Source organism: Antechinus flavipes, chromosome 3, assembly GCF_016432865.1.
Source record: "Antechinus flavipes isolate AdamAnt ecotype Samford, QLD, Australia chromosome 3, AdamAnt_v2, whole genome shotgun sequence".
Classification (NCBI taxonomy): domain Eukaryota; kingdom Metazoa; phylum Chordata; class Mammalia; order Dasyuromorphia; family Dasyuridae; genus Antechinus; species Antechinus flavipes.
The window spans coordinates 618,331,317-618,356,362 of record NC_067400.1 but is presented as its reverse complement, the minus strand read 5'-3'; the positions used below and the strand labels follow the sequence as shown (position 1 = coordinate 618,356,362).

General features: G+C 37.6%; 2 protein-coding genes across 17 annotated transcripts in view; both read right to left on the bottom strand.

Annotated features, from left to right (window-relative positions):
- The window catches only part of LOC127556357 (carcinoembryonic antigen-related cell adhesion molecule 5-like), a 254,523-nt gene that overhangs the window by 79,149 nt on the left and 150,328 nt on the right, over window positions 1-25,046 (bottom strand). The window lies entirely within an intron of this gene.
- Window positions 22,508-25,046, bottom strand: part of LOC127556356 (carcinoembryonic antigen-related cell adhesion molecule 5-like) — a 179,669-nt gene continuing 177,130 nt past the window's right edge. Inside the window, exons 10-11 of one of the 2 annotated variants that reach the window (XM_051989445.1) lie at window positions 23,138-23,185; window positions 22,508-22,959 (exon numbers count right to left, since the gene is read on the bottom strand). In XM_051989445.1, the coding sequence (XP_051845405.1) occupies window positions 22,891-22,959; window positions 23,138-23,185 (117 nt within the window). In that variant the 3' untranslated portion in view covers window positions 22,508-22,890. The remainder of the gene's footprint in view (window positions 22,960-23,137; window positions 23,186-25,046) is intronic. The other variant, XM_051989447.1, reaches the window with a different exon arrangement.

The window sequence follows — 25,046 nt, the reverse complement described above, 5'->3', positions numbered from 1 at the left end:
AATCAAGAATGAACTGATATTTTACACAATATAACAAGACATGATTAAAATGGATATAATTTAGACATAAAAGAAATATCATAAACAAATTAAGAGAACAGAAAATATCTTACCTGTCAGATCTATAGATAAGGGAAGAAATTTATGACCAAAAATTTATAGAGAACATTATGAGATATCAACTAAATAATTTTGATTACATTAAATTAAAAAGGGTTTGTATAAACAAAAGCAATAGAAGTTAAGATTAGAAAGAAAGCAGGAAAGTGGAAGAGAAGGATTGTACCTCAAGTTTTTCTGATAAAGTCCTCATTTCACAAATATATAGAAAACTCAGTCACAGTGAGAATATAAGTCATTCCTCAACTGGCAAATGCTCAAAAGATATGAAGACAATTTTCAAAAGAAGTAATGATTGCATTTTAGTCATGATTAAAATGCATTTTTCACACTATAAATATGTAATATATAAACTTATAGTACAAAATATAGTAAATTCATTGTTTTCATATTAACAAATGCTCCAAATCACTATTGATTAGAGAAAATGCAACTTAAAATAATTTTGAGGCACCATCTCATACCTGTGGGATAGGCAAGTAAAACAGAAAAGGAAAATGACAACTGTTGGAGGAAATGTGGAAAAAATTGAGACACTAGTACAATTTTGATGGTTGTGAACTGATGGAGCCATTCTGGAGAAAAACTTGGTTCTATTTCTGAAGGGCTAAAAAATTCATATTCTTTGACCCAGAAATACTACTATTAGTTTTATATGCCAAAATGAGAGTTTTTTTTTTTTAAGAAAAGGAATTGAGAAAATTATGACAGCTCTTTTTTTTGGGGGGGGGGCAGCAAAAAATTGGAAATGCAGGAGTTTCCCATCAGTTGAGGAATAAACAAGTTGTGGTGTATGATTGTGATTCTCAACAATATGATACAAGACAATTCTGAAGTTTTTTAAAAATGAAAATGCTATTTTACCTTCAGAGAAAGAAGTGATGGAATCTGAATGCAAATTGTAGCATACTGTTTTATACTTTCTTTTTTAAATACCTTTTTATTGATAGAACGCATGCCAGGGTAATTTTTTACAGCATTATCCCTTGCATTCACTTCTGTTCCAATTTTTCCCCTCCTTCCCTCCACCCCCTCCCCCAGATGCCAAGCAGTCCTTTACATGTTGAATAGGTTACAGCATATCCTAGATATAATATATGTGTGCAGAACTGAACAGTTCTCTTGTTGCACAGGGAGAATTGGATTCAGAAGGTATGAATAACCCGGGAAGAAAAACAGAAATGCAAGTGGTTTATATTCATTTCCCAGTGTTCTTTCTTTGGGTGTAGCTGCTTCTGTCCATCCTTGATCACTTGAAACTGAATTAGCTCTCTTTATCGAAGAGATCCACTTCCATCAGAATACATTCTCAAACAGTATCGTTTAAACTTTATTTTTTCTTCTTGTATTTTCTTTTTTTGCAACACAGTTAATATGGAAATACATTTTGCATGGTTTCACAAGGATAGTTTATATCAAAGGGCCTGCTTTCTCAAGAAAGGACCAGGTAAGGGAAGAGAGAAAGGAATTTGGAATTCCAAAATTATTTTTAAAAAATTGAATGTCAGCACTAGTTTTTGACATTTAATTGAAAAAATAAAATAAAAACATTCTTTAAGACATAAAGCACATGCTAGTTTTGAAAAACAAAAAAGGATGTTTTTGGTCTAATTTCCTGAGTTTGCCTTACTTGACTAGGGCGAGGCTCTAACCAAGATTCCTTTCAGCATCCCACTTCAATGGAGGCCTTCAAGACATTTTATGGGGTCGGGGTCATGGAATGAGGGGTATTGGTAAGAGAATTTAAGGTCATACTATACATATTATATTATACATATTATACAACCATTTCATTTAGTCAATGGGAGGCTCAGCCATGGCAAATCCTACTGGGATATTGTTTCTCTTCTAGGTGAGGGGAAATAATGTTGTCTTTTTGAGACAACATCTCTCACAAAGTCAGGCTGAAGACTTTCTCTGCCTATAGAAACTAAACACCCTCATCTGGCTACATTTGTATCGAAAATTCATTCAAAGCAGTGACAGTGTAACTTTGGATGGGAAGACAGGAAGCTGAGAGGCCTGGGAAGAGGCTGATGTGGAAGAGGGCTTCAGGTCAGCCTACAATGACACTTGAGCAAACCTGAGGTGAGAGAACATTTTTGTCAGGAGAGGGTGGCTGAAAGGACTCAGAGTACTTTGTGAACAGGACAGCCTAATGCAGTGGCTGGAGATTATATAAGGTCATATATACTCAATATTTTGCAAACCTTTAAATGCTAAGCAAACATTTGCTACTTTTATTATTCTTCATGAGAAAAGAGCCTAGGAAAAAGTAAGGCTGTGAAAAACTTGAGATTGATTTAGAAGGGGATTTATCCTGGATCCCAAAGCTAATGAGGGAAACTCAAGCTCTTTCTGAGTGGGAGGTGGTGACATATCCAGATGTACTTTAGAAATCACTTTCTGATTTAGGGGTGTGGGGGATGACTGGAGAGGGGAAGAAAGAGATCAATTAAAAAGACTAATCAAATAGCCCAGGTAAGAGATGATGATGATCCAAATTAGAGCCCTGGCTAGTGAGAAGAACAAAGGGGATGCACGCCAGAGTGGTGGTGAAGGTAAAAAAGACAAGATTTTGCAAATGCTTTTTAATGTGGAGTGTGTGAAAATGTGCAAGTGGAGATCCTGACAGTAGAATAATCTGTGTAGGAAAGAGACCACAGAGAAGCACCAGAAGGTAAAGCGAGGTAAGACAGTCTGGGGATCACTGCAGTTGGTACTGAGAGCCAGTATTGGTTGCTGCAGATTGCTGCCTGCCTTGGTGTTCTTCCTCTCACTAGAAGGGGTCAGAATAAACAAACTCTGGAGAAGGGGACCAGCAATGGCTGAGCCTTTCACCCTCCCCTTCCCAACTCCAATTTGAGATCATGGGAGAAGGAAATTGTGTCTGATGACAATGTCATTAACTCCTGGTGCAGCTCGTAGAAACATAAATGTTTTAGAAACACTTAATCACTGTTTTAGAAATACTTAATTGCCCTTAAATTCACTCTTGGATTTGGGGAATTTTTGTAATAATAGCTAACAAAAATAATATTTACTCTTTACATAGAGCTTTAAAATTTGTGATGCTCCATGGACATATTCATTTGATAATGGGTCTTAGGTGCAGCAGGGGACCCAAGAACCCATCTCTGAGGCTGTGGTTGATTCTGCAGCTATGCCAGAAATTATCCCTTTTTGTTAGACTGGGTTCCCTGCTGGGTCCTGCTGCTAGATGGACCTGGGTTGCCTTAGTATCTCATGCTGAATAGGATCCTTGGGCTGACTCTAGAACACAAGTGAGAATCTCAGGCAGCACAGAACCAGCCCCAACCTGCCATGGGTGAGAATTGGAGCTGACATCTGTCCAGTTGTGATCAGACATGAATGAGACTGACTCAGGCATGCCGGGTCCCTTATTTCCATCTTTGGGTGCAGCTCTCCTTGTGCCCTCCAGGAGACACTAGCAGGATGCAAAAGGCTCTGTCTCCCCTCATCTACTGGTACTAATTCAGATAGAGGCAGATGGAAACTCTCTTCCACATCAGAGCCCTCTGGAGTATTTCTAAGGACAGCATCTGATCTCCAGTAGGGCCCAGGACACCTGAACCTCTTTAAAGGAGAATATGAATACAACCTATGGGAAAGTGACCTTGGCTCTCTGGAAAGATCAGGGAATACCCAGAGAGCCTGCCTTAGCCTTTTAGACCAGAGAGAGGAAAGAGGAAGGTGTGTGTGCGTGTGTGTGTGTGTGTGTGTATGTGTAGATCTTAACAGTGATCCCTGAATGACTCTGCAATACCCTAAAGCCCTCCCACTCCTTACCTGACTAACCACCTCTTAAGAGCCTCTCCACAGATCATCAGGGAGTAGGGATTCCCTACATATATACACTAGCAGAGACTCAAAGCTGAATACTCAGTGTCTTGGGGGAGTGTCTTGGCAGGTTTTACCTCTCTGAGCAAAGCAGAGGAAGTGTGGGACCTCAGGATCATTAATTCTAAAGCCCAAATGATAGGGTATAGCTTCTAGGGGAAATATAGCACTAATTTTTAAGTCTCCTGACCTTAGAGTTCTTCTGTTCTAACAATCTATCCGCCAATGATTGTAAAAATCTTCAGGCCTAGGAATATAATCCTATTTCTTCCCTTAGACTTTAGGGAAGATATATTAGGGATCCTGAGGCCCTCTGAGCTTAGAGTGTTATTATTCTAACAATCTGTCTGTCAATGATTCTAAAGTCTTCTGGCCTTAGAATAGTCCTCCACACATTACTGATTGACAGATAGATAATCTGCTGGCAAGTGATAACCAGGTTCCTGAGACAATAGTGAATAGATGACTCTTCAGTTCTACCTCTGGGCCATAAAACTAGGATAGCAGTGACCTGAAGAGGTAGATAACTCTGTTTTATTTCTCTTGGTTGTTTGTTAAATTCTTTTGGAACTTAGCCCACTACAATTGGCATTACAATTACAATAAACTTTGCCCCTTGATGTTGTCATGGGTTCAAGTCTGCCAATTTTTTGAGATACGTTGTGATACCCAAATGTGACCCCCAACCTTTTGGTTTTTTTCCTGAACCTCAACAAGAAGACTTTAGAATCATTGACAGATTGTCAGAACAGGAACACTCTAAGATCAGGGGACCTCCTGACTGCTGTTGTTGAAGCTGGGAAGGTTGGGGTCACAGACTGGTATTGCAAGATGTCTCAAAAGAATTTGCAGGTTCTAACCCATCTCCAAGTCAAGGCACAAAGTTGATTGTAATTGTAGCCAAGAGAATTTAGCAAAGAAACAGAAACTAGGAGACATTCATCTTGTTCTTCATGTCACAGACATGCTAATTTTATGACCCAGAGGTAGGATCAAGGAATGGCCTCTGGAACTTGGTTATCACTGACTAACAGACAGTAATGTTTATTGAACTATTCTAAGGCTGGGTGTGGGCCTCCAGGTCAGATTCCAAAGCCAGACTTATTGTTAGAACAGAAGCCTCCTAAGGTCAGGGTACCTTAAAGTTATTGCTGTCTCTCCCCTAGAAGCTATATTCCATCACCATGTTTCCCCTAGAAACTATACCCTATCAATGTCATTACAGAATATGCTGGCTGTTCATTGTTCTAGTGAGACACATGATTAATAATTTCTGTGGCACTCTGGGCTGGGGGCAACAATCAGAATCCCATCAGAATCAAATGATCTCTTTCTGAGTTAAACCTTTGCTACTTATTCCCTGTGTAGCATTAAGCAAGTCCCTTAAATTCTGAGCCTAGATTTCCTTCACTGTAAAGTGAGGTGGTTGGCACAAATTGTCTGTAAGTCCCCTTTCAGCTCTGGGGTCCTGTGGTTTTTAATCTTCCTTGGGAGAAATCCCACCGAGGCTAGCCTGGCAATATCTCTTCCAATGTAATTTCCTCTGAGACTTTTCAGGATCTTTGCTAATGTGAAAAATGGACGGGGATTTATTTTATATAGTCATGAAAATTAAATTGGAGAACTGAAACTTAAATAGGAAATTGAAATCCACAATAGAATGTAAGGAGGGGTGGAGCTTTTCCATTTGAACAGGAGCCCTCTGAACTTTGCCTGGTCCGGTTATATAGGCCCATAAAAATGTAACTTCTTGGGGCTGGGATGTCCTTATTTAATCAGGGATGGAAGCCTCAAATTTGAAAAAGAATCCTTTGGAATTTGCTTTTTTTACCCTTATGTCCCCCATAAGAATGTAAGCTCTTTGGGGACAAGCACTGGCGACATAATGAGAGGTGAAGATTCACATTCTGTTATTTCTGTAACACCCAGTTAATGGAGAATTAGAGAAGGGACTTGTGTTTCAGGATAGGAAATAAAATACTGTTTCTGTAGTTTCAAAAGTGTGTCTGATGCAGGAAAGATTCCTTTCTAGATTCCCACACTCTCCTAGTTAATAATGTAAATTGCCCTTTAACTCACAAATCCTGGTCCTTTGAATTCCAATAGAAGATCTGACCTGTTCCCAGCCCCACCCGGAACTGAGCCAACTTTGGGGCTACACCCGAAAGCCTCTCGAGCTAAGTCTCCTATTATAAAAAGGCCACACTGGGAACCCCTCTTTGCAGAGATTCCAAACATGGCTACCATGTGAGGACCTTCTGTCAACTGGACCCTCTGTCCAGTGCCCTCCTTATCTCTACCTTCGTCTTTTCTTATCTAATAATAAACCTCTTTTATCAATCTAGCTCTCTGGGCCAATAAATGCTTTTATTGGGAACTCTCGCCGCTATTAGACCCCCTTGCGCCGAATCTGTACCCAAACCTGCCACTAGACCTTAACCCTAATTTCATTTAGGTACCCCAAAGCTAGACCTCAACATGTCTATTAACTTTGGATACCCATTCTGGCAAGAATGTAAAAGAAATCTTTTCTGCATTCATCAGTAAGTCAGTGAAATTCTTGGAAAGATATTTTGTTTTTTACAGATGACCTCTTACAGGGATTTTTCAAGAAACGCTAGGGGAAAAGGAATAAAGAACTGGGGCCTTGAAAGAGGAGACACTTTTTTTTTTTGCCAAGGAAATTGGGGTTAAGTGACATGCCCAGGGTCACCCAGCTAAAAAGGGTTAAGTGTATGAGACCAGATTTGAACTCAGGTCCTCCTGACTTCAGGGCTGGTGCTCTATTCACTGTACCACCTAGCTGTAGAAGAGAAGACACTCTTCTAAGGAATGTGTGTATCACACACACATTGTCTTCTATGTTTCTCAGTCAGCTAAGTTACACAGGAAAAGATCAGGCCATTTAACATTAAAATTAAAGTGTGCATTGTTGTGTTTGTGTTTTGTCTCTCCCTGTCAGGCATCTTAATTCTAATTAAGTTAAATTTTTCTTCAAAGTTAAACGTGCAAGAGATAAACACAGCTTCTAACCTTCTCTCCCTTGAAAGGGAATGTCTAGGGCTGCCTCTTGAGATGATATGTCCTGGAGTCCGCTGTTTTTCTCTAGATCCCCATCTAGAGAATCCCCAACTCCCAGAATCCTAAAATTCTTCTCACAGGACTCTGCTCTCTATAGAAGGGTATGTTCTGTCTCCACATGGCTTGGGAAAAATCCATGAAAATCCATTTTAGACTTTACTTTTCCCCTTCGCTATACTAGTAGTAAAATACGAGCCATCTACATGGGTTTGGGGAAGAATACAACATCTGGGGGGGAGTATCAGAGTCAATGCTATTTTGCTCCAGGGACCAGTATCTCCATATGAAATAGTTCATTGCTGTTGTAGTTCAGAAGGGGCCCCAAAAGGCTTTGGTCTCAGACCAGTGTTATGAAGGGTCTCAAAAGAATTTGCAGTCTTGAACCCATCTCCAAGTCAAGGGGTAAAGTTTATTGTAATTGTAACACCCATTGAACTGGGCTAAGTGTCAAAAGAATTTAGCAAAGAATCAGGAGCAAGGAGACAAATTTATCCTGTTCTTCTTGTCACTGATATGTTAATTTTATGGCCTAGAGTTACAAATGAGGAGTGGTCTGTTCACTGTTGTCTCAGGGTCAGTTATCACTGACCAGCAGATTATCTATTGGATACTCAGCAATGTTTGTAGGACTATTCTGAGGCCATAAAATTATCGAATCAGATTGTTAGAGCAAATGTACCCTAATTTCAGGGGACATCCCCAGTGCTATTTCCTTATAAGTTATTCTCCATCACTGCCATTTCAAAGTGCTCACTCACAAGAGTGAGCAGAGCTAACTCAACTATCTCAAATTTTGGCCAAGTTGAAGGTTGTAGGATAACCTTTTTTGGAACATTTCTGAAGACCCTTGTGTAGGATGGGATACAAGACCACCCCAACCCCAAACTGACTGCTCAGAGGCATTTTGAGATATAAACAGAAAGCATTTGTTTTTTCCTTGCAAGGAACAGTTCAAGCACATCAATTGGTCAGTCCAGCATGGTGTTTGGTCCACTGAAGAAACAGAAAATGGATTATATAACAGAAAAGACATGGATATACCTCCCCTTCCTGTCTATTTTTAAATTCCTTGGATGGACTGACAAGGAAGTAACCATTGACCAATGGTCAACAACTTCCTGTGGGTTACATGACTTCCTGAACTTTAGACCTCAGGTTTGACTTTTTCTGCCCTACAGCCCTCTGAGAGGTTAGGCTAAGCTTCAGGAAGTCACAGGATCCCTATTCTATCCAATAATAGAGGAAAATTGCAGTGCTTTGTTGTTCTATCTATTCCCTTCTGTGAGGAAATAAACCAGGCTATACCAGCTCTTCATCCTAGTTCTGGAAATCCCTCAGCTTGTCTGTCATGGCAGAGTCAAAGACTCCAAAACCTCAGGATGGTGTGGCATATAACTGAATCTGAAATATAACTGAGGATAGCTCTGACAATTTCCCAGGGATGAGCATACTCCAAACAAATCTTGGGCAATATTGTGGAGGCAGCATTCTCAAACCTGCTTTGCCCAGGACCTGAGTGGGCACCTGTGTGCTGAGCCAATTGGCTATTCCTTTTACCTTTTGCCTTCAGAGACAAAAGTTAGACCAAATCAGGAAGAATTAAGTCAAAGTTCGAACCTGATAAATTCAAGGCTAGAAATCAAGTTAGTTCTGGCTTTGGATCATTCCTATTCTACTGGGTAACTATTATTGGAGAAATTATACCAGAGAGGCAGTGAAAGGAATGGTAGAGCAATTAGATGCCACTCACAGAATAGCATGGAAAAATAGGATGACTCTGCACAGGTTGTTGGCAGAAAAAGGAGGAACGTATGTTATGATCGGAGATAGTCTCACTCCTAGTATAGCCCTGTCAGAAAAATTAGCAGAGAATTCAGGGACTAATTATCCTATCCTGTGTAAGGAGATCTGTGCAGAGGTTAAATGATTTTTAGAAAGCAGGATGCAAAAAGTATTAGCCAAATTTGAGGGATTAGAAAAATGATGTGGAAACCAAATAATAGTGGGGAAATTGTGAGAAATGGATGTGGATTTAGTTTCCACAAAGTTATGGAAATTAAATTGGAGAAATGAAACCCACAGAAACCATAATCAAGGGTAAAGGTTTCAGCTATGAACAGGAGCCTTCTGAACTTTGCCTCCTCAGGTTATCTTCCCATATAATAATGCAAGTTCCTTGGGGACAAGGACTGATTTATATAAACAAGGGTGGTGATCGGAGATTTGAAAAAAAAATCCATTGGATTTTGCCCAGATTTTCATAGTTATTTTTCTACATAAGAAAGCAAGCACCAGGGACTGGGGACTGGCTATGTAAAGAGAGGTGAAGATTCACATTCTGTAATTTCTGTAAAAACCCAAATAATGGAGAATCGGAGAAGGGATTTGTGCTTCAGGATAAAAAATAAAATACTGCCTTTATGGTTCCAAAAGTGTGTTTCTTGCAAGAATGTAAAATAAATTTTCCCTGCATTCATCAGTGATCAGTGGAGTTCTTGGTAAGAAGTATTTTTTCTTACACTAACTACTGCTCAAAGAAGCCATCACAGGACACAGATAGGAAAACTGCAGTTTACCTAGTCAAGAGTGTGACACACACACGTGTGACACATGGTAGATGATGGACATGTGTGTCTCACAATTCCACAGATCACACACACATACACGTGTGTGTATTATATAGGTATATGTATACACACACATACACACACACATATATGCACACAAATAATAGGTACATCCTCTCTTCCCATTTGCTACACAGGATAACAACAGACAAGATGTGTTTCTTACAAAATAATTTTGGATAAGATCTAGTAGGTCTGGGATGCGGAAAAATGTTATCCCTTTAGGCAAGAAAAAGGATGTTTAAATTGGTACAAAGGAAAGGATGTATCTTTAGCACAAGCATTGACAAGGGGCAAGAGAAAACAGTTCCTGCTTTATCAGTCGGCTAATCAATATTTCCAATGCAGGCTTTTTAAGATAAGAGAAAAAGATGAGTTCCTGACAGTATTCAGAGTGTCAAAATTTTTCTTTTGTAATTTTAAAGTAATAAGGGGAAAAGGAGGCAGCATCCAGTACTGACATAGCAGTATCATACAGAAAGGAAAAGGGCTACAAAAACAACAAAAAGAGGAGGAAATAGAGTCAGTGATGTTCTCTCCACAATCCATTTTCCAAAATGTGCTGATCTCCAGCTTCTGACTCAAAGTACTGAGGCTCTCTGCTCCTTGGGGCCATATTTGCCAGTCATATAACCCTGAAAAAATTTTTTGGTCTCTCTCAATCTCATTTTCCTTCTACAAAATGAGGAAAAATAACTTCTGGTGATGGCACAGGACGGTAGGGAAGACAGCAATACTTAAACTCACCTGGTGTTTAATCAATAATCAAAGTCCTGCCCCCTGCATTGCCCACCTTCCACCTTGAATCTGGCCAAATTTGTTTCTCACAATTATCTAAGTACTGATTCCCATATGACTGAATTTTACTATTTGAGCTTTGGACATTCTTAGTTAAACAGACAGTTGTTCCTTTTGTCATTTGCTCGTTTTCCAGCCTATTTCTTGATTTTAACCTTTATGTTATATATTACCTATATCAAATTGCTTTTCTTCTCAGTGATGGGAAAGAGAGAGAGGAGGAACAGAATTTGGAGCTCACAATTTAAAAAAAAATTAAAAATATATATACAAGGGAGAAAGTGGGAAGTAGGGAAATCCAGTACTAGTAATCATAACTGTAAGTGTGAATGGTATGAACTCTCATATAAAACAGAAGCAAACAGCAGAGTGAATTAAAAAACAGAATCCTTCAGTATGTTGTTCACAAGAAACACATTTGAAACAGAGAAATACAGAGTAAGTGTAACAGGCTGGAGCAGAGTTTATTATGCATCAACTGAAGCAAAAAAAAAAAAAAAGAAAGAAAATCAGGGATAGAAATTCTGACCTAAGATTCAATTAAAAGAGATAAGGAAGAAAACTCCATTTTGTTAACATTGTACCATAAACAATGAAGTAGTATGAATACTAATTGTATATGCACCAAGTGGTAGAGCATTCAGATTCTTGGAGACGAAGTTAAGCTACTTACAAGAAGAAATATTCAGTAAAACTGTGTAAGTGGGGGATCTCAACCTTTCTATCTCAGAATGAGACAGTAAACAAGCTAGGGAGATTAACAGAATCCTAGAATACTTAGATAAGATAGACCTCTGGAGAAAATTGAATAGGGACAGAAAGGAATACATCTTTTCCCCAGCAGCACATGGCACCTACATGAAAATTGCCCATGTATTAGGACATAAAAACCTCATGTAAAAAACCTCAAAAAATACCGGAAGGCAGAAATAGTAAGTGCTTCCTTTTTCAGATTATGGTGCCATAAATATTATATTCAATAAAGATCCAGGGAAAGACAGACTAAAAACCAATTATAAATTAAACAATCTAATTCTAAAGAACAAATCAGTAAACAACAAATCATAGAAACAACTGATAATTTCATCGAAGAGAATGACAATAATGAGACAACATACCAAACCTATGGGATGCAGCCAATACAGTTCTTAGGGAAAATTTCATAGCTCTCCATAGCTTTATGTGTAAAATAGATAAAGAAAAGATCAATGAATTGAGCATGCCATTAAAAAATTATAGAAAAAGAAGAAATAAGAATCCCTCAACTAAATACCAAATTAGAAGTTCTGAAACTCAAAGGGGAGATTAATAGAATTGAAACTAAGAATACTGTTGAAGTAATTTATAAAACTAAGAGTTGGTTTTATGGGAAAAAGCCAACAAATAGATAAAACTTTGGTTAATTTGATTAGAAAAAAGACAGAAAAGACAAATTACAGCATCAAAAATAAAAAGGGTTAACTTGCTACCAATGAAAAAGAAATGAAAGCAATAAGCAGAAACTATTTTACCCAAATGAATGCCAGCAAATCTGACATTCTAATTGAAATGTACGAATATTTACAAAACTGTAAATTGCCAAAGTTAACCAAGGAGAAAGGAAATTACTTACTACCCTCATTTTAGAAAAAGAAATGGAATAAACCATCAAAAAATGTTAAGGACCATTCATGGGTGAAAAGGCAGGTCAATTCTCTGAAAGCTTCTGCAGTTGTAGATTGTGACACTTGAGGGAGTTGTGGGGCATCCTTTACTGATACAGGTGCTGCTTGTGGACTGGGAATGAAATAAATTGGAGGAAGAGGGAAGAGGAAAGGGGACAGACAATGTAACAGCCTATGTAATTGAAATTACATAGCATAACAGATATGATCATATGAAGTAGGAAATAGTAGTATCAATATTTGAACGCAGATCTTCCAACTCAAATCCAGGAAGAGTTTTGTCCATTAAGCCCAGGATAATTTTAAAGTTGATAGAGCTTAGCTCCCAAACAATCCTGAGTTCAGAGTGATATTCCATGCAAACTCAAGCTAAGATGGTTGTGGGAGCTGTCCATGGTCCCACAGTAGTAACTATCTGAGCTGGGATCCATAGCATGGCTCCCTCTAACTTTCAACACTTCTTTAGCCTTTTCAGAGATGGCTCAGTTTTAGCACTGCATGCTGCCCCAAGTCTCTGGGATATCAACTAAAAATCTCGAATTGCTACTGCCCCTCTGTCCCTACTTTGGCAAGGACAACTCTGGAGAGGTCTGCTGAGATTACCTATGGAACAGACCCCTCAGACTAGTCTCTTTTCCCGTGGTCCTGATGTTGATTCACTTATCTTTCAGCTAGAATTTCCCAAGCTCCCTCATTCCCTTAGGCTCAAGCAGAAATGATGTCTTACCTGTGACCAGGAGCCTCTTCCAGAGGATATCCATACTGTGTGGAGCTTCTGAGGCATTCTTCATCAGTTTATGCTGCCCATTATGGGTGACCACTTCTTTCCTTGCCACTCTAGATCTAGGTATTCCTTGTACAGAGTCTAAGAGTAGTTCCCTGTTAGGGAACATACCTAAGTTTTTCCTAGTATTTAGACTAGAGATGTGTTTATTTTATCTTCTTCTCCTCTAAAAGACTGGAGCTGGAGCTCTTCTAACTCCCAGAATCACTTAGGCTTCAAAAGGCAGGGACTTGCTCTCTGGCTTTCTTCTCCCTTGTCTCTAGTCTTTATTCCTCTCCAAGCTGCCACGATTTCTTGCCTCTCCCAAGGGAACCTTTCTCCTGCAGAGTTTCCTTCCCATGGAGAAGTACTGTTGTCCAAAAAGAACAACTGCCAGTTAACACTTCCTGTTGTTGATTGCTGCTTCCACTTGAACTTCTTCCTTATTTCCTTCCCAGAGTAGAGACTTTTTAGATCCTTAATGAGCACAAAAAATGGTGGGAAGAAGTAAGGCATGTGGATTCCTATTCTGGGCTTCTAGGAATCAGACCACTTAGCATCCTTTCTTATCAGGCCAGGGGAGAGTAGCCAGAGCTTGTCTCAAACATTTTACTTTGATTTTTGGAAGAAGCTAATAGGGTTAAGTAGAGTGAATAGGGATGATAAAGACTAGAGTTGTCTATCCTATTCTGGTAGCAGATAGAGAGCATCTTCATCTACTGACTTCCATTCCCCAATTACCATATTGATGGGACTCTGGGGGTAGAGAAGTAGTATTCAATTCCTCATTTTTGCAGACAGAGGGACTAGACCTGGACTTTTTTTTAGCCTCTAAGCAAAAGAGAGAAGGTCTAGGAAGATATGGAAGCAATAAAGAGGCAGCAAGGAGGATAGAAAGATAGAGTTGACAACAGAAATGGCAAAGGATTGGCAACCTCTTAATGATTTTAAAGAGAGAAACAAGGTGAGGGGAGAAAGGTCTTTGGACAGGACTGGGCCCAGCATGAATGGAAAAAACTATAGGTGAAGGACCTGAGGATGGGGAGAAGGAGGTGATCTTTCATCAAACCAAAGACCTCAGAGAGAGACAAGAAGCCTAGGGCCCTGAAAGATAACAGGAAATTTAAGGTATACAAAGATAAGTCTTGGTTCTGCTGAAGTTATCCCTTCAGATTTGAAAAGCTCAGTTACTCTGCTGGGAGTGTCATTCCATTCACATTTAAAAGATTAATAATTAAGTGACTATTTATACTAGATATGGGGACTTTCAATACTCAATACCATCACCTATTCCATTATTCTGCTTACATTCTGACTTTGAGGAAATGGCATTTTGCCTCAGTTTCCTCTTCTATGAAGTGAGGGGACTAGATTAGCTTACCTCAGAAGTCATCTCCAGTTAAATCCATCCTCCTATGACCACAACTTAGGTTGATTGTGGCACTCAAGTACATAATGATTTCTATTCACTAGGACCTCTTAATAACAAACCACAATAGGTATTGGATGGGATATATAAATATAATAATCTAGAGAACAGTTTATGTGAATTATAAAATATGTGCAGTTTATTAACCATTTTGAAATGGACATAAACATAGATTACTGTTCTCAGAATCTTTTAAACAATAGGAAATGTTAAGTAGTTTATATGCATATCAAGACATACTCTACACACAGATTTTAATCCAGATTAAATAACAAACATAAACAAAGTCAGATTCCCTATTAAGATAACACAAGATAGCTCATAATTTACTCCTCTTCACTAACATATTGGATAATATTGCATACCTGTTCCTTGAAACATAAACAAAAGAGGTTTCTGAAGTTATACTCACAAATAGTTAGATTCGTAAAATTTTTGTTTCATGGGCTTCTGTACCTTTGTCTAATTATAATCATATCATTCTGAAAGACTCCTTATTTTTGTTGTTTTTGTTATCAATATGTTCAATTGGGTTAATAAGTTTTCCTGATATTGAACAAGCCCTGAATTCATGCTATAAATACCACCTGGTCATAATTAGTGTATGATACTCACGATATAATGCTGTAATCTCCTTATTAGACTTATTTTTAATCTTTTCATCAATATTCAATATGGAAATTGGTTTATACTTTTCTTTCTTGTTTTTTTTTCTCTATCTGGTTTATTTATCAGTATTGTATTTGTGTTATAAAAGGAGTTTGGTAGGACTCCTTCTTTGCCTATTTTTCCAAACATTTATACAATATTGGTATTACTTGTTCTCGAAATGTTTGGTAGAATTCACTTGTTAATCCCTTTGGCCATGAGAGTTATTTTAAGAACTGAATTTTAGGTATTCAAGCATTCAAGTTCAAACATTAATTTAGTTCTTCCTTAAGTCATGGAATGACTCTACTGTCATAGCAAAATAAGAACTGTCCCCTTTCCGCTTATTACAGTAATTCTCATGCTGTAGTAATAGTCTTGTAACTAATAGATTAAGTATTACAATTACAAATTTCCACTGCTTGTCTGTCTATTCTGATGATAGAAATTTGGCATGAAAGTTATAAGCAGGGACATGGCTACAACAGTCTCAATTGCCTATGTAACTGTAGCTTACACATTGAATTGGGTAGACAGATTTCTTATATGTGAAAATTAATTAATTAATTAGTCCTTCCAAGACAATCTCTCTATCTTATTCCCAAGAAGGGATATTCACTATCCTTTGATCTCAGTTGTTGCTTCCATTCAGCTGCTGACATTTTTCTTAGTGTCTATTTAAGGTCAGTCCAAGAACACCACAAACCTGAGAAGAAACTCAAAAAATAACATTCAGCATCCCCAAAAGTTTTCTCCTCAAACAATAAAATCTGATTAATCATAGAAGATCTGGAGATGATGGTTACCAGCACCATCAAGTTATTCAAATAAATTAGCTTGCAGATAAAATGTAATAGTTCTTAAAATCCCACAAAAATATCTGTACTTTAAAATGTACAGAAAAGATTTTTGCTTAAGCATTTCTTTCTAAAAAAGTTTTCCTTTCTTAAAAATAGTTTAAAAGTTATTCTAATATGAAGAAGATAATCACTAAACTTTCATGAAGTATACATCTAATCTGATAAATATTTCTTACTTATTGAACTTTAAGCAAAAATTAAATCTATAAAATTGGAATTTATCAAAACTGAATTTAGAATTATCTTTAAGTATCATGAATAAATCCCCAAAGTACTATAACAAAATAATCCCAATTAACATGAAATTTTTAAGATTATCACTCACTTCTCATCAAAAAGTTTTTACAATAGGGAGGAGATTCAGATTTTCTAAGTGAATTAATGTCAAAAAATTATATATACACAATCAAATTAGTCTCCTACAATAAGAAAGTTTATCATTAAAAAAATTATTCAACATTTCTTTATTTATTTATTTTGCTTTTATATTTTCTTAGAGTATAAATGTATCATTGTATAAAATAAATCACTAAAAATATATTACCTTCTGGAATCCCACATAAATATTAAAGATGTAAAAGCTCATTCAAAGTCCTAGAAAAATAATACTGGTGTTATGCCACAGTTCTCTTTTATTGTCCTGACTCAATTTCCCTAATTATCCTGACCCAGTTCTGCCTCCGTTTCTCTGCTTCTCATTCTGCAAAACCTCCCCTCCCTCTTTATCAGAATACTTGGTAGAACATTAGAATGCCTCTCCCCATCCGAAGCTATTAGAATATCAGATACTGTCTTCTCAAGATGCCTCTCCCCATGTCCCGGATGCCTCCCCCTGATTATGTCATTCCCTCTCTAGAGGCTCATCCCATCCTGTCAGAATCCCGTTCCCGCTCTCAGTGCCCTGACTTTGCCCCTGCCTCAGTCTACCCTCTGGATCTCAGCCATGTCATGGAGAACTCTGATATCTGCTGGATTCTTGGAGACGATAGTCTCATTTAGCCCTGGGACCAAACATGGATCCATTGGTCCCAGTATATCTCTCCATTTAATAAATTATTAAATACTCTCTAATCTTTATCTTGCTCAGTTTCTCCGGCATTACACTGGCAAATTTCTGTAAACCGCCAAGTTTTATACACCGCCCCCCCCCACTCCCCACACACAACATATACATCTCTACCTGTTGTAGGTGTGTGTGTGAGTGTGTGTGTGTGGTGTCCACTTCTTAAAACAAAAAGAAAAGCTACTAAATTTTATTTGTAAGCTAATTTGTTTGAATAACTTGATGGTGCTGATAGCAATCACCTCCAGATCTACTGTGATTAGTCAGACTATTGTTTGAGGAGAAAACTTTTTGGGGATCCTGAATGTTATTTCTTGAGTTTCCTTCTCAGGTTTGTGGTATTTTTGAACTGACTTTAAAGGAACACTTTAAGAAAAATGTCAGCAGCTGAATGGAAGCAAGTCTTAGTTGTAAGACTAAGTTGGTTCCACATACACAAAACTTCCCCAAGAGAACATAATAACAATAACTTCCAATAACTTAACTAAGGATCTCATAATTTTCATAAATGATAGCAAAACAAATATAGGTGAAACTTTCTCTTAACTATAGGTATAATTTGAAGTTTAAGTTCTTAATGAAAACACCTATTATATTATAGCACATAGTCAGCAGGGCTGATAAAATAACAGTTTTCTGTTAAAAATGGGTTCATTTAAACCTTCTTTTAATATAAAATTCTTAATCTAGATTAAGGAGAAATGTAGATTATAGGAGAAATTGTTTTTCTACCAACATAGATGACAGTCTTCAAATTATGCATTGTAAGAAAATTTAGATACAGTACAATACCATAGACAGTATCATATTTTGGAAATTTGAAAGAAGCTCATTACCAATCAAAACCACGACTAACTGAGGTAGTTTCAATTCAGATGAATGTATTTCCAAATCATCTTACACAAAAAGTCATTTATCTCATTAACATTGCCATTATATCTTGATTACATCTAATTAGCCCTTCCAAGACAACCTCTCTATCTTATTCTCTTTAAAAATTTTTTTAATAGCTTTTTATTTACATGTTATATGCATGGGTAATTTTACAGCATTGACAATTGCCAAACCTTTTGTTCTAATTTTTCCCCTCTTTCCCCCCATCCCCTCCCTTAGATGGCAAGATGATCAATACATGTTAAATATGTTAAAGTATAATTAAATGAACAATAATTATATACATGTCCAAATCATTATTTTGCTGTACAAAAAGAATCAGATTCTGAAATATTGTACAATTAGCCTGTGAAGGAAATCAAAAATGGGGGCAGGCAAAAATAGAGGGATTGGGAATTCAATGTAATGGTTTTTAGTCATCTCCCAGAGTTCTTTCCCTGGGAGTAGCTGGTTCAGTTCATTACTGCTCCATTGGAACTGATTTGGTTCATCTCATTGCTGAAGATGGCCAGGTCCATCAGAATTGATCATCATATAGTAGTGTTGTTGAAGTATATAATGATCTCCTGGTCCTGCTCATTTCACTCAGCATCAATTCGTGTAAGTCTCTCCAGGCCTTTCTGAAATCATCCTGTTTGGTCATTATTCCATAATATTCATATACCACAATTTATTCAGCCATTCTCCAATTGATGGGCATCTACTCAGTTTCCAGTTTCAGGCCACTACAAAGAGGACTGCCACAAACATTCTTGCACATACAGGTCTTTTCCCCTTCTTTAAGATCTCTTTAGGATATAAGCCGAGTAGTAACACTGCTGGGTCAAAGGGTATGCACAGTTTGATAACTTTTTGAGCATAGTTCCAAATTGCTCTCCAGAATGGTTGGATGTATTCACAATTCCACCAACAATGTATCAGTGTCCCTGTTTTCCCACATCCCCTCCAACATTCCGCATTATCTTTCCCTGTCATTCTAGCCAGTCTGACAGGTATGTAGTGGTATCTCAGAGTTGTCTTAATTTGCATTTCTCTAATTAATAATGACTTGGAGCATCTTTTCATATGGCTAGAAATAGTTTCAATTTCTTCATCTGAGAATTATCTGTTCATATCCTTTGATCATTTATCAATTGGAGAATGGTTTGATTTCTTATAATTAGAGTCAATTCTCTATATATTTTGGAAATGAGGCCTTTATCAGAACCTTTGACTATAAAAATGTTTTCCTAGTTTATTGCTTCCTTTCTAATCTTGTCTGCATTGGTTTTGTTTGTACAAAAAATTTTCAATTTGATATGATCAAAATTTTCTATTTTGTGATCAGTAATGATCTCTAGTTCTTCTTTCGTCATAAATTACTTCCTCTTCCACAGGTCTGAAAGGTAAATCATTCTGTGTTCTTCTAATTTATTTATAATCTCATTCTTTATGCCTAGATCATGGACAATTTTGACCTTATCTTGTTGTGCAGTGTTTAGTGTGGGTCAATGCCTAGTTTCTGCCAGACTAGTTTCCAATTTTCCCAGTAATTTTTGTCAAGCACTGAGTTCTTATCCCAAAAGCTGGGATCTTTGGGTTTGTCTAACACTAGAGTATTCAGGTTAATGACTGTTTTGTCTTTTGAACCTAACCTATTCCACTGATCAACTAATCTATTTCTTAGCCAATACCAAATGGTTTTGGTAACTGCTGTTTTATAATATAATTTTAGATGTGGTACAGCTAGGCCACCTTCATTTCATTTCTGTTCATTAATTTCCTTGAAATTCTTGACCTTTTGTTTTTCCATATGAACTTTATTGTTATTTTTCTAGGTCATTAAAATAGTTTTTTGGGAGTCTGATTGGCATAGCGCTAAATAAATAGATTAGTTTAGATAGTATGGTCATCTTTATTATATTTGCTCGCCCTATCCAAGAGCATTTAATATTTTTCCAGGTGGTTAGATCAGACTTAATTTGTGTAGAAAGTGTTTTATAGTTTTGCTCATAAAGTTTCTGATTTTCCCTTGGCAGATAAATTCCTAAATATTTTATACTATCAGTAGTTACTTTAAATGGAATTTCTCTTTGTAGCTCTGACTATTGTATTTTGTTAGTGATATATAAGACTGCTGATGACTTAAGTGGGTTTATTTTGTATCCTGCAACTTTGCTAAAGGTGTGGATTATTTCGAATAACTTTTTAGTTGAATCTCTGGAGTTCTCTAAGTATACCATCATATCATCATCAAAGAGTGATAATTTGGTTTCCTCATTACTTATCCTAATTCCTTTAATCTCTTTCTCAACTCTTATTGCCACAGCTAGCATTTCTAATACAATATTGAATAGTAATGATGATAGTGGGCAACCTTGTTTCACTCTTGATCTTATTGGGAATGGTTGCAACTAATGGCTACATTACAAATGATGCTTACTGATGGTTTTAAATAGATGCTACTGATTATTTTAAGGAAAAGTCCATTTATTCCTATACTCTCAAGTGTTTTTTAATAGGAATGGATGTTGGATTTTATTAAATGATTTTCCTGCATCTATTGAGAAGATCTCTCTATCTTATTCTCAAGAAGAGTTATTCACTATCCTTAGATCTCAGTTGTTTCTTCCATTCAGTTGCCAACATTTTTCTTAAAATGTTCCTTTAAGATTAGTCCAAGCCTTTCAAAGTTGTCAAATAGAAGGCAATTAAATCTAATTAAAGAAACAATAAGAAAGATAACATTAACATAATATTTGCTCTGTGTCCAAGCATTAAGTTATCATAAATGACTCAAGGGATATTTATTTCAGTCATTTCTTATTATGGAGTCATTATTGCCAGTTAATCTACTGAAACATATTTTAATAATGGTAATATATATTAGGTTTTAATCTACCCCAATTAACACACATCCCTTACTAATGTCATCCAAAACCTTATTCCACTCTTTCTATTTCTCTTATCTATCTTCCTTTTGTCTGCAGTAAAAAAACAAAATGCCTTACCAAGAAATTCACTAACTCACTGATGAATCCAGGAAAAAAGATTTTATTTTACACTCTTGCTAGAGCAGGTGTATAATATAATAGGTATGATTGGAATTAACAGACATGTCCTGATTCCCCATTTACCAGGTACTACAGAGGTTACAGCCTATCCAGAGTACCTAATTCACAGTGGGATTGTGAATGTTAATCCAAGATATCAGTGTCCTTACTGAGGCATTTTATTTTGGCATCTGAGAGGACCCCACATAGCTGGGATGCAGGAAAAAAAATGAAGTCCACTAGACCTGTCTTCCCCTGAATTGCCAACCAAAAATTGTGTTCATTTCATACAGCAGGAAAGTTATGCTTAAAGTTGTGCAAACTGGGCTTCAACAGCATGTGAACTGAGATTTATCAGAAGAGCAGGTTGGTTTTGAAGAGGCAGAAGAACTAGATGTGATATTGCCAACATTTGCCAAGTTGTTGAAAAAGCGAGGGAGTTTCAGGAAACATTTTGCTTCATTGATTATACTAAAGCCTTTGAATATGGATCACAAGAAATTGTGCCAAGTCCTCAAAGTTATGGGAGTATGAGCTCTTCCCCTCCCCCCATGAAAAATAGTTACAATGGGGAGAAGATTCACATGTTTAAATGAATTAATGTTACTGAGGAACTTATTTTGGGTCAAAACTAAGGAATAACTGATTGATTCAATATGGTGAACAGAGGGTTACAAAGTTGTATATTGTCACCTTGCTTATTTAACTTGTATACAAAGTATAAAATGCAAAATGTCAGGCAAATAGAGAAAGAAGAAAGAGTAGCACTTTGCATGTTATATTCCTGGACTCAAAGATCATTGCCGATAGTGACTTCAACCATTACATTAAAAGATACTTCCTCCTTGGAAGAAAAGATATGGCAAATCTGCATAGCATACCAAAAAGCAAAGCTATCACCTTGCTGGCAAAGGTTCTTATATTCAGAGATATGGTTTTTCCAGTGACAATGTATGTCTGTGAAAGTTAGATTATAGGGAAACAGAGCACTGCAGAACTGATACTTTTGAATTATGATTCTGGAAAGACTTTTGAGGGACAATGGTAGCAGTGATCTGACCAGGGTCACACAGGAAGAAACAGAAAAACAGGGATTCAAATATAGATCTGGTTCTAAAGACTTAATCTAAAGACCATACATAATACAGGTAAAGTGTATGTCTGGGAGAGGATACAACTCCCTGCTCCTTCTATGTAGAAGTCTTCAATAGAGTGTCCTAGTAGGACAAGATTTTGGGGTACAGGGGGTTTGGAGCCATGTGTTAAAGTGTCTTTAAGGAGAAATTAATGATAAGCCCCCTCTCTGTCTTCCTTCCTCTGGAAATCTTTTTTTGTTTTTGGAAGTACTCCATGAGTAGAGTTCATCACCAGCCCCTTAGGGTCACTGTCATTAGCGTCCAATCCTGGCATTTCTTTGGGGCATGAGCAGTCATATACCCTGCAACTGCCATTGTTCTTTTGGGACTAGCTTTCTTCATACAATATAGGAAATTTCCCAGCCATTGACCATTTCTGCCTCTGCTGGACCCAGATGATTTGGTCCACCCTTGAGATCATGTTGACCTCAGAAGCCTAAGACCATGAACTCTTTGGTGCTGAGAATCACATCTAATTACAATGCAGATATAATGGATTTTCTATTTCTAGATTCAATAGGAAATCACATAGAAGGTTCCAAAAGGATTTTTAATGTGAATAAAGGGGCTAAAGAATACAGGAAAATGTGATGATGTTCAAAATACTGAACCACTTGGGGAGCAATAGAGCGTGTCTTTAAACTCCTTCCACAGACTCCCTTGCCTTTTGATAGTGCAGGCAAATAGCTCCGACTCCTTTCATTCCTCTTGATCCTTTCTGGGACATCTGAGGGCCTTGGGTTCCTGGAAGTCTCTCTTTTCCCCAAGTCCAACCTCTTTCCCTCTCTTGCACTTGGTTTTCTCCATTGACTTCAGTGTCCCTGCTTTTTTCCCTGAGAGATGTCTCTGAACTCTATTTAATGAAGGGTGACAGAAGGGTTGTCACAATATCCCTAGGGATTTTTCCCTCTTCCTTATGCTTCAGGTTTCTTCCAGGGAAGAGTCTTGTCATAAATGTCCTCTCTGGAGATGTCCAATACCTGCTGATAGAGAGAAAAGATATCACTGGAATCCCAGAATAGAAGTTTTGAGTAGGAGGACCTTTACTCCTCCAAATCATGTCTTCAGTACCCTCTATTCTGGCCTTGTTCTTGTTCTCTGTCCCATTAGCAAGAAGTTTATCCTTAGTTACCAGGAATGAGGCTTGGTATGAACACATACCTCATAGAGATGTAGGACTTTAGGAAGAGACGGGGAAGGAGCCCAGCCCTGTGGAAAAGGAAACAATAATTAGTAACAGCTTCCAAAGTCAGAGCTGGAAAGGAACATAGAACATAGAATGCTTGATCTAGAAGGAATCTTGTGACATTTGACAATCAGAAGAGGTCCTAGAAATTTCACAGTCGTGGATCCCCTGAGTTAGAAGGGATCTCTGAGATCATCTAGTCTGACCCAGACCCTAACACCAAAGTCCTCTAATAATCACATGACAAGGCATTGTCTCGTCTTTCCTGGAGACTCTCAATGTAGAATAGGGTGCCATGTCCCAGGTGGCCCAGTGTACCTCCATCTATTCAACAAATACTTATTTAGCACATCCTCTGTACTAGATATTATACAGAAATCCTAGAAAAGCTCATGCTTTTCCTTCTTGGAACTCCTTTTGTAAAAATCCTCTCTATCTTTACTGGTAGTAACATCAGCAGATGCCCATCAATAAAGTCTTGGACTCTAGCCATAAGTAACTTCCTTCCTAGATTGCTCTTCACTACTTCCCATGATTGGTCCACGAAACAATCCCCCCAGAACTTGATCCTTTCACTCTGGAACTGCCAAACTGAATATTCCCACCTTAACCCTCTCTTCTTTTCTGCTTTCCAGTTCTGGCCTAACTTCTGATGCCATTTACCATCGCTGAAATTTCCCAAAGCAAAATGTCCCCAATGTGGCCACCATTTCTTGATATGTAGAATCCTTAATTTAAACATGATTTCATTGTCACAATGAACACTTTTCTATGCATTAGTATATTCTTTACTTAGCAGAGTGCTATTCATGTAGCACTGAATATAATTTGAATATGAGCCATTCATTGAATGAATGATTTTCTTATTCATTCCTTTATTTATGGGATGAATTGAGAAGAATGAGACAGTCTTGCTTTTAAGTAGCTAATAAACATTTGGGAATAAACAACTGGCAAAGAGATAATTGGATACCAAACATATAAAGAAGGAGCACCAGAGGGAGGGCACAAGCAAGAGGAAGGAACAGGGCAGGTGCTTGTTGGGATTGGGATTTGAGATGAAGTTGACAGGAGGATCAGGATCCCATGAGGAGTAAGTGATGAGAGAACAGCTTCCAGACATGAAACATAACTTGAACAGAAACCCAGAGAGGACAAATGGTAGGTAATGTCCTTACAACAACAGAAGTGCTAATTAGATTAAATCTTTGAGTTTGAGAAGGAAAAAAAAGTGTAAATAATCTGGGAACTCTATTCTAGGAGCCATCCAAGAAGCAAGTGGATGAAAGACTTGGCCTGGAAGTCAGAGAGAGCAGATTTCAGTTCTGGCCTCTGACACAAACTGGCCTTAAGAACCTGGTAAAATCCCTTTAGGGTTCATCCTAGCAGACCTCCAAAAGTCTAAGCTGCCTATCAATATTAAGAACGGAAATACCCCAAATCAATGAATCAGCAACTGAAACCAAACAAACAAAGGGTGATTATTGTCTCTTTGCCTGGCAGTAGGGAGTCACTGAATCTTCTTGATGAAGGAAGGGGACTGGGTAAACCTGTGCCACAAGGCTGTGTTTGCCAGTTGTGTGGAGGGGAGAGGAACCCCTAAAGCTTAGGACATCAAAGAAGTCATAGTGCTCCATAGCTGAGTTGATGATGTCTTGAACTGAAGTGTTGTCATGTTGGAGAGAGGAGATGGGGGTCTTGAAGAAAGAATACTTGGCATCTTATTTCTGGGAAGCTTTCTTCACATCCAGACTCAATTGACTTCTCCAAATCCCATTCCTTGTTCTCTATTGTGCCCTATGGTCCCATGGAAGGAAATCTAGTGCCTCCAAAGATGTGATCAAATTCCAATTTACCCTCCCCATTCATCTCCTCCAAACTTTT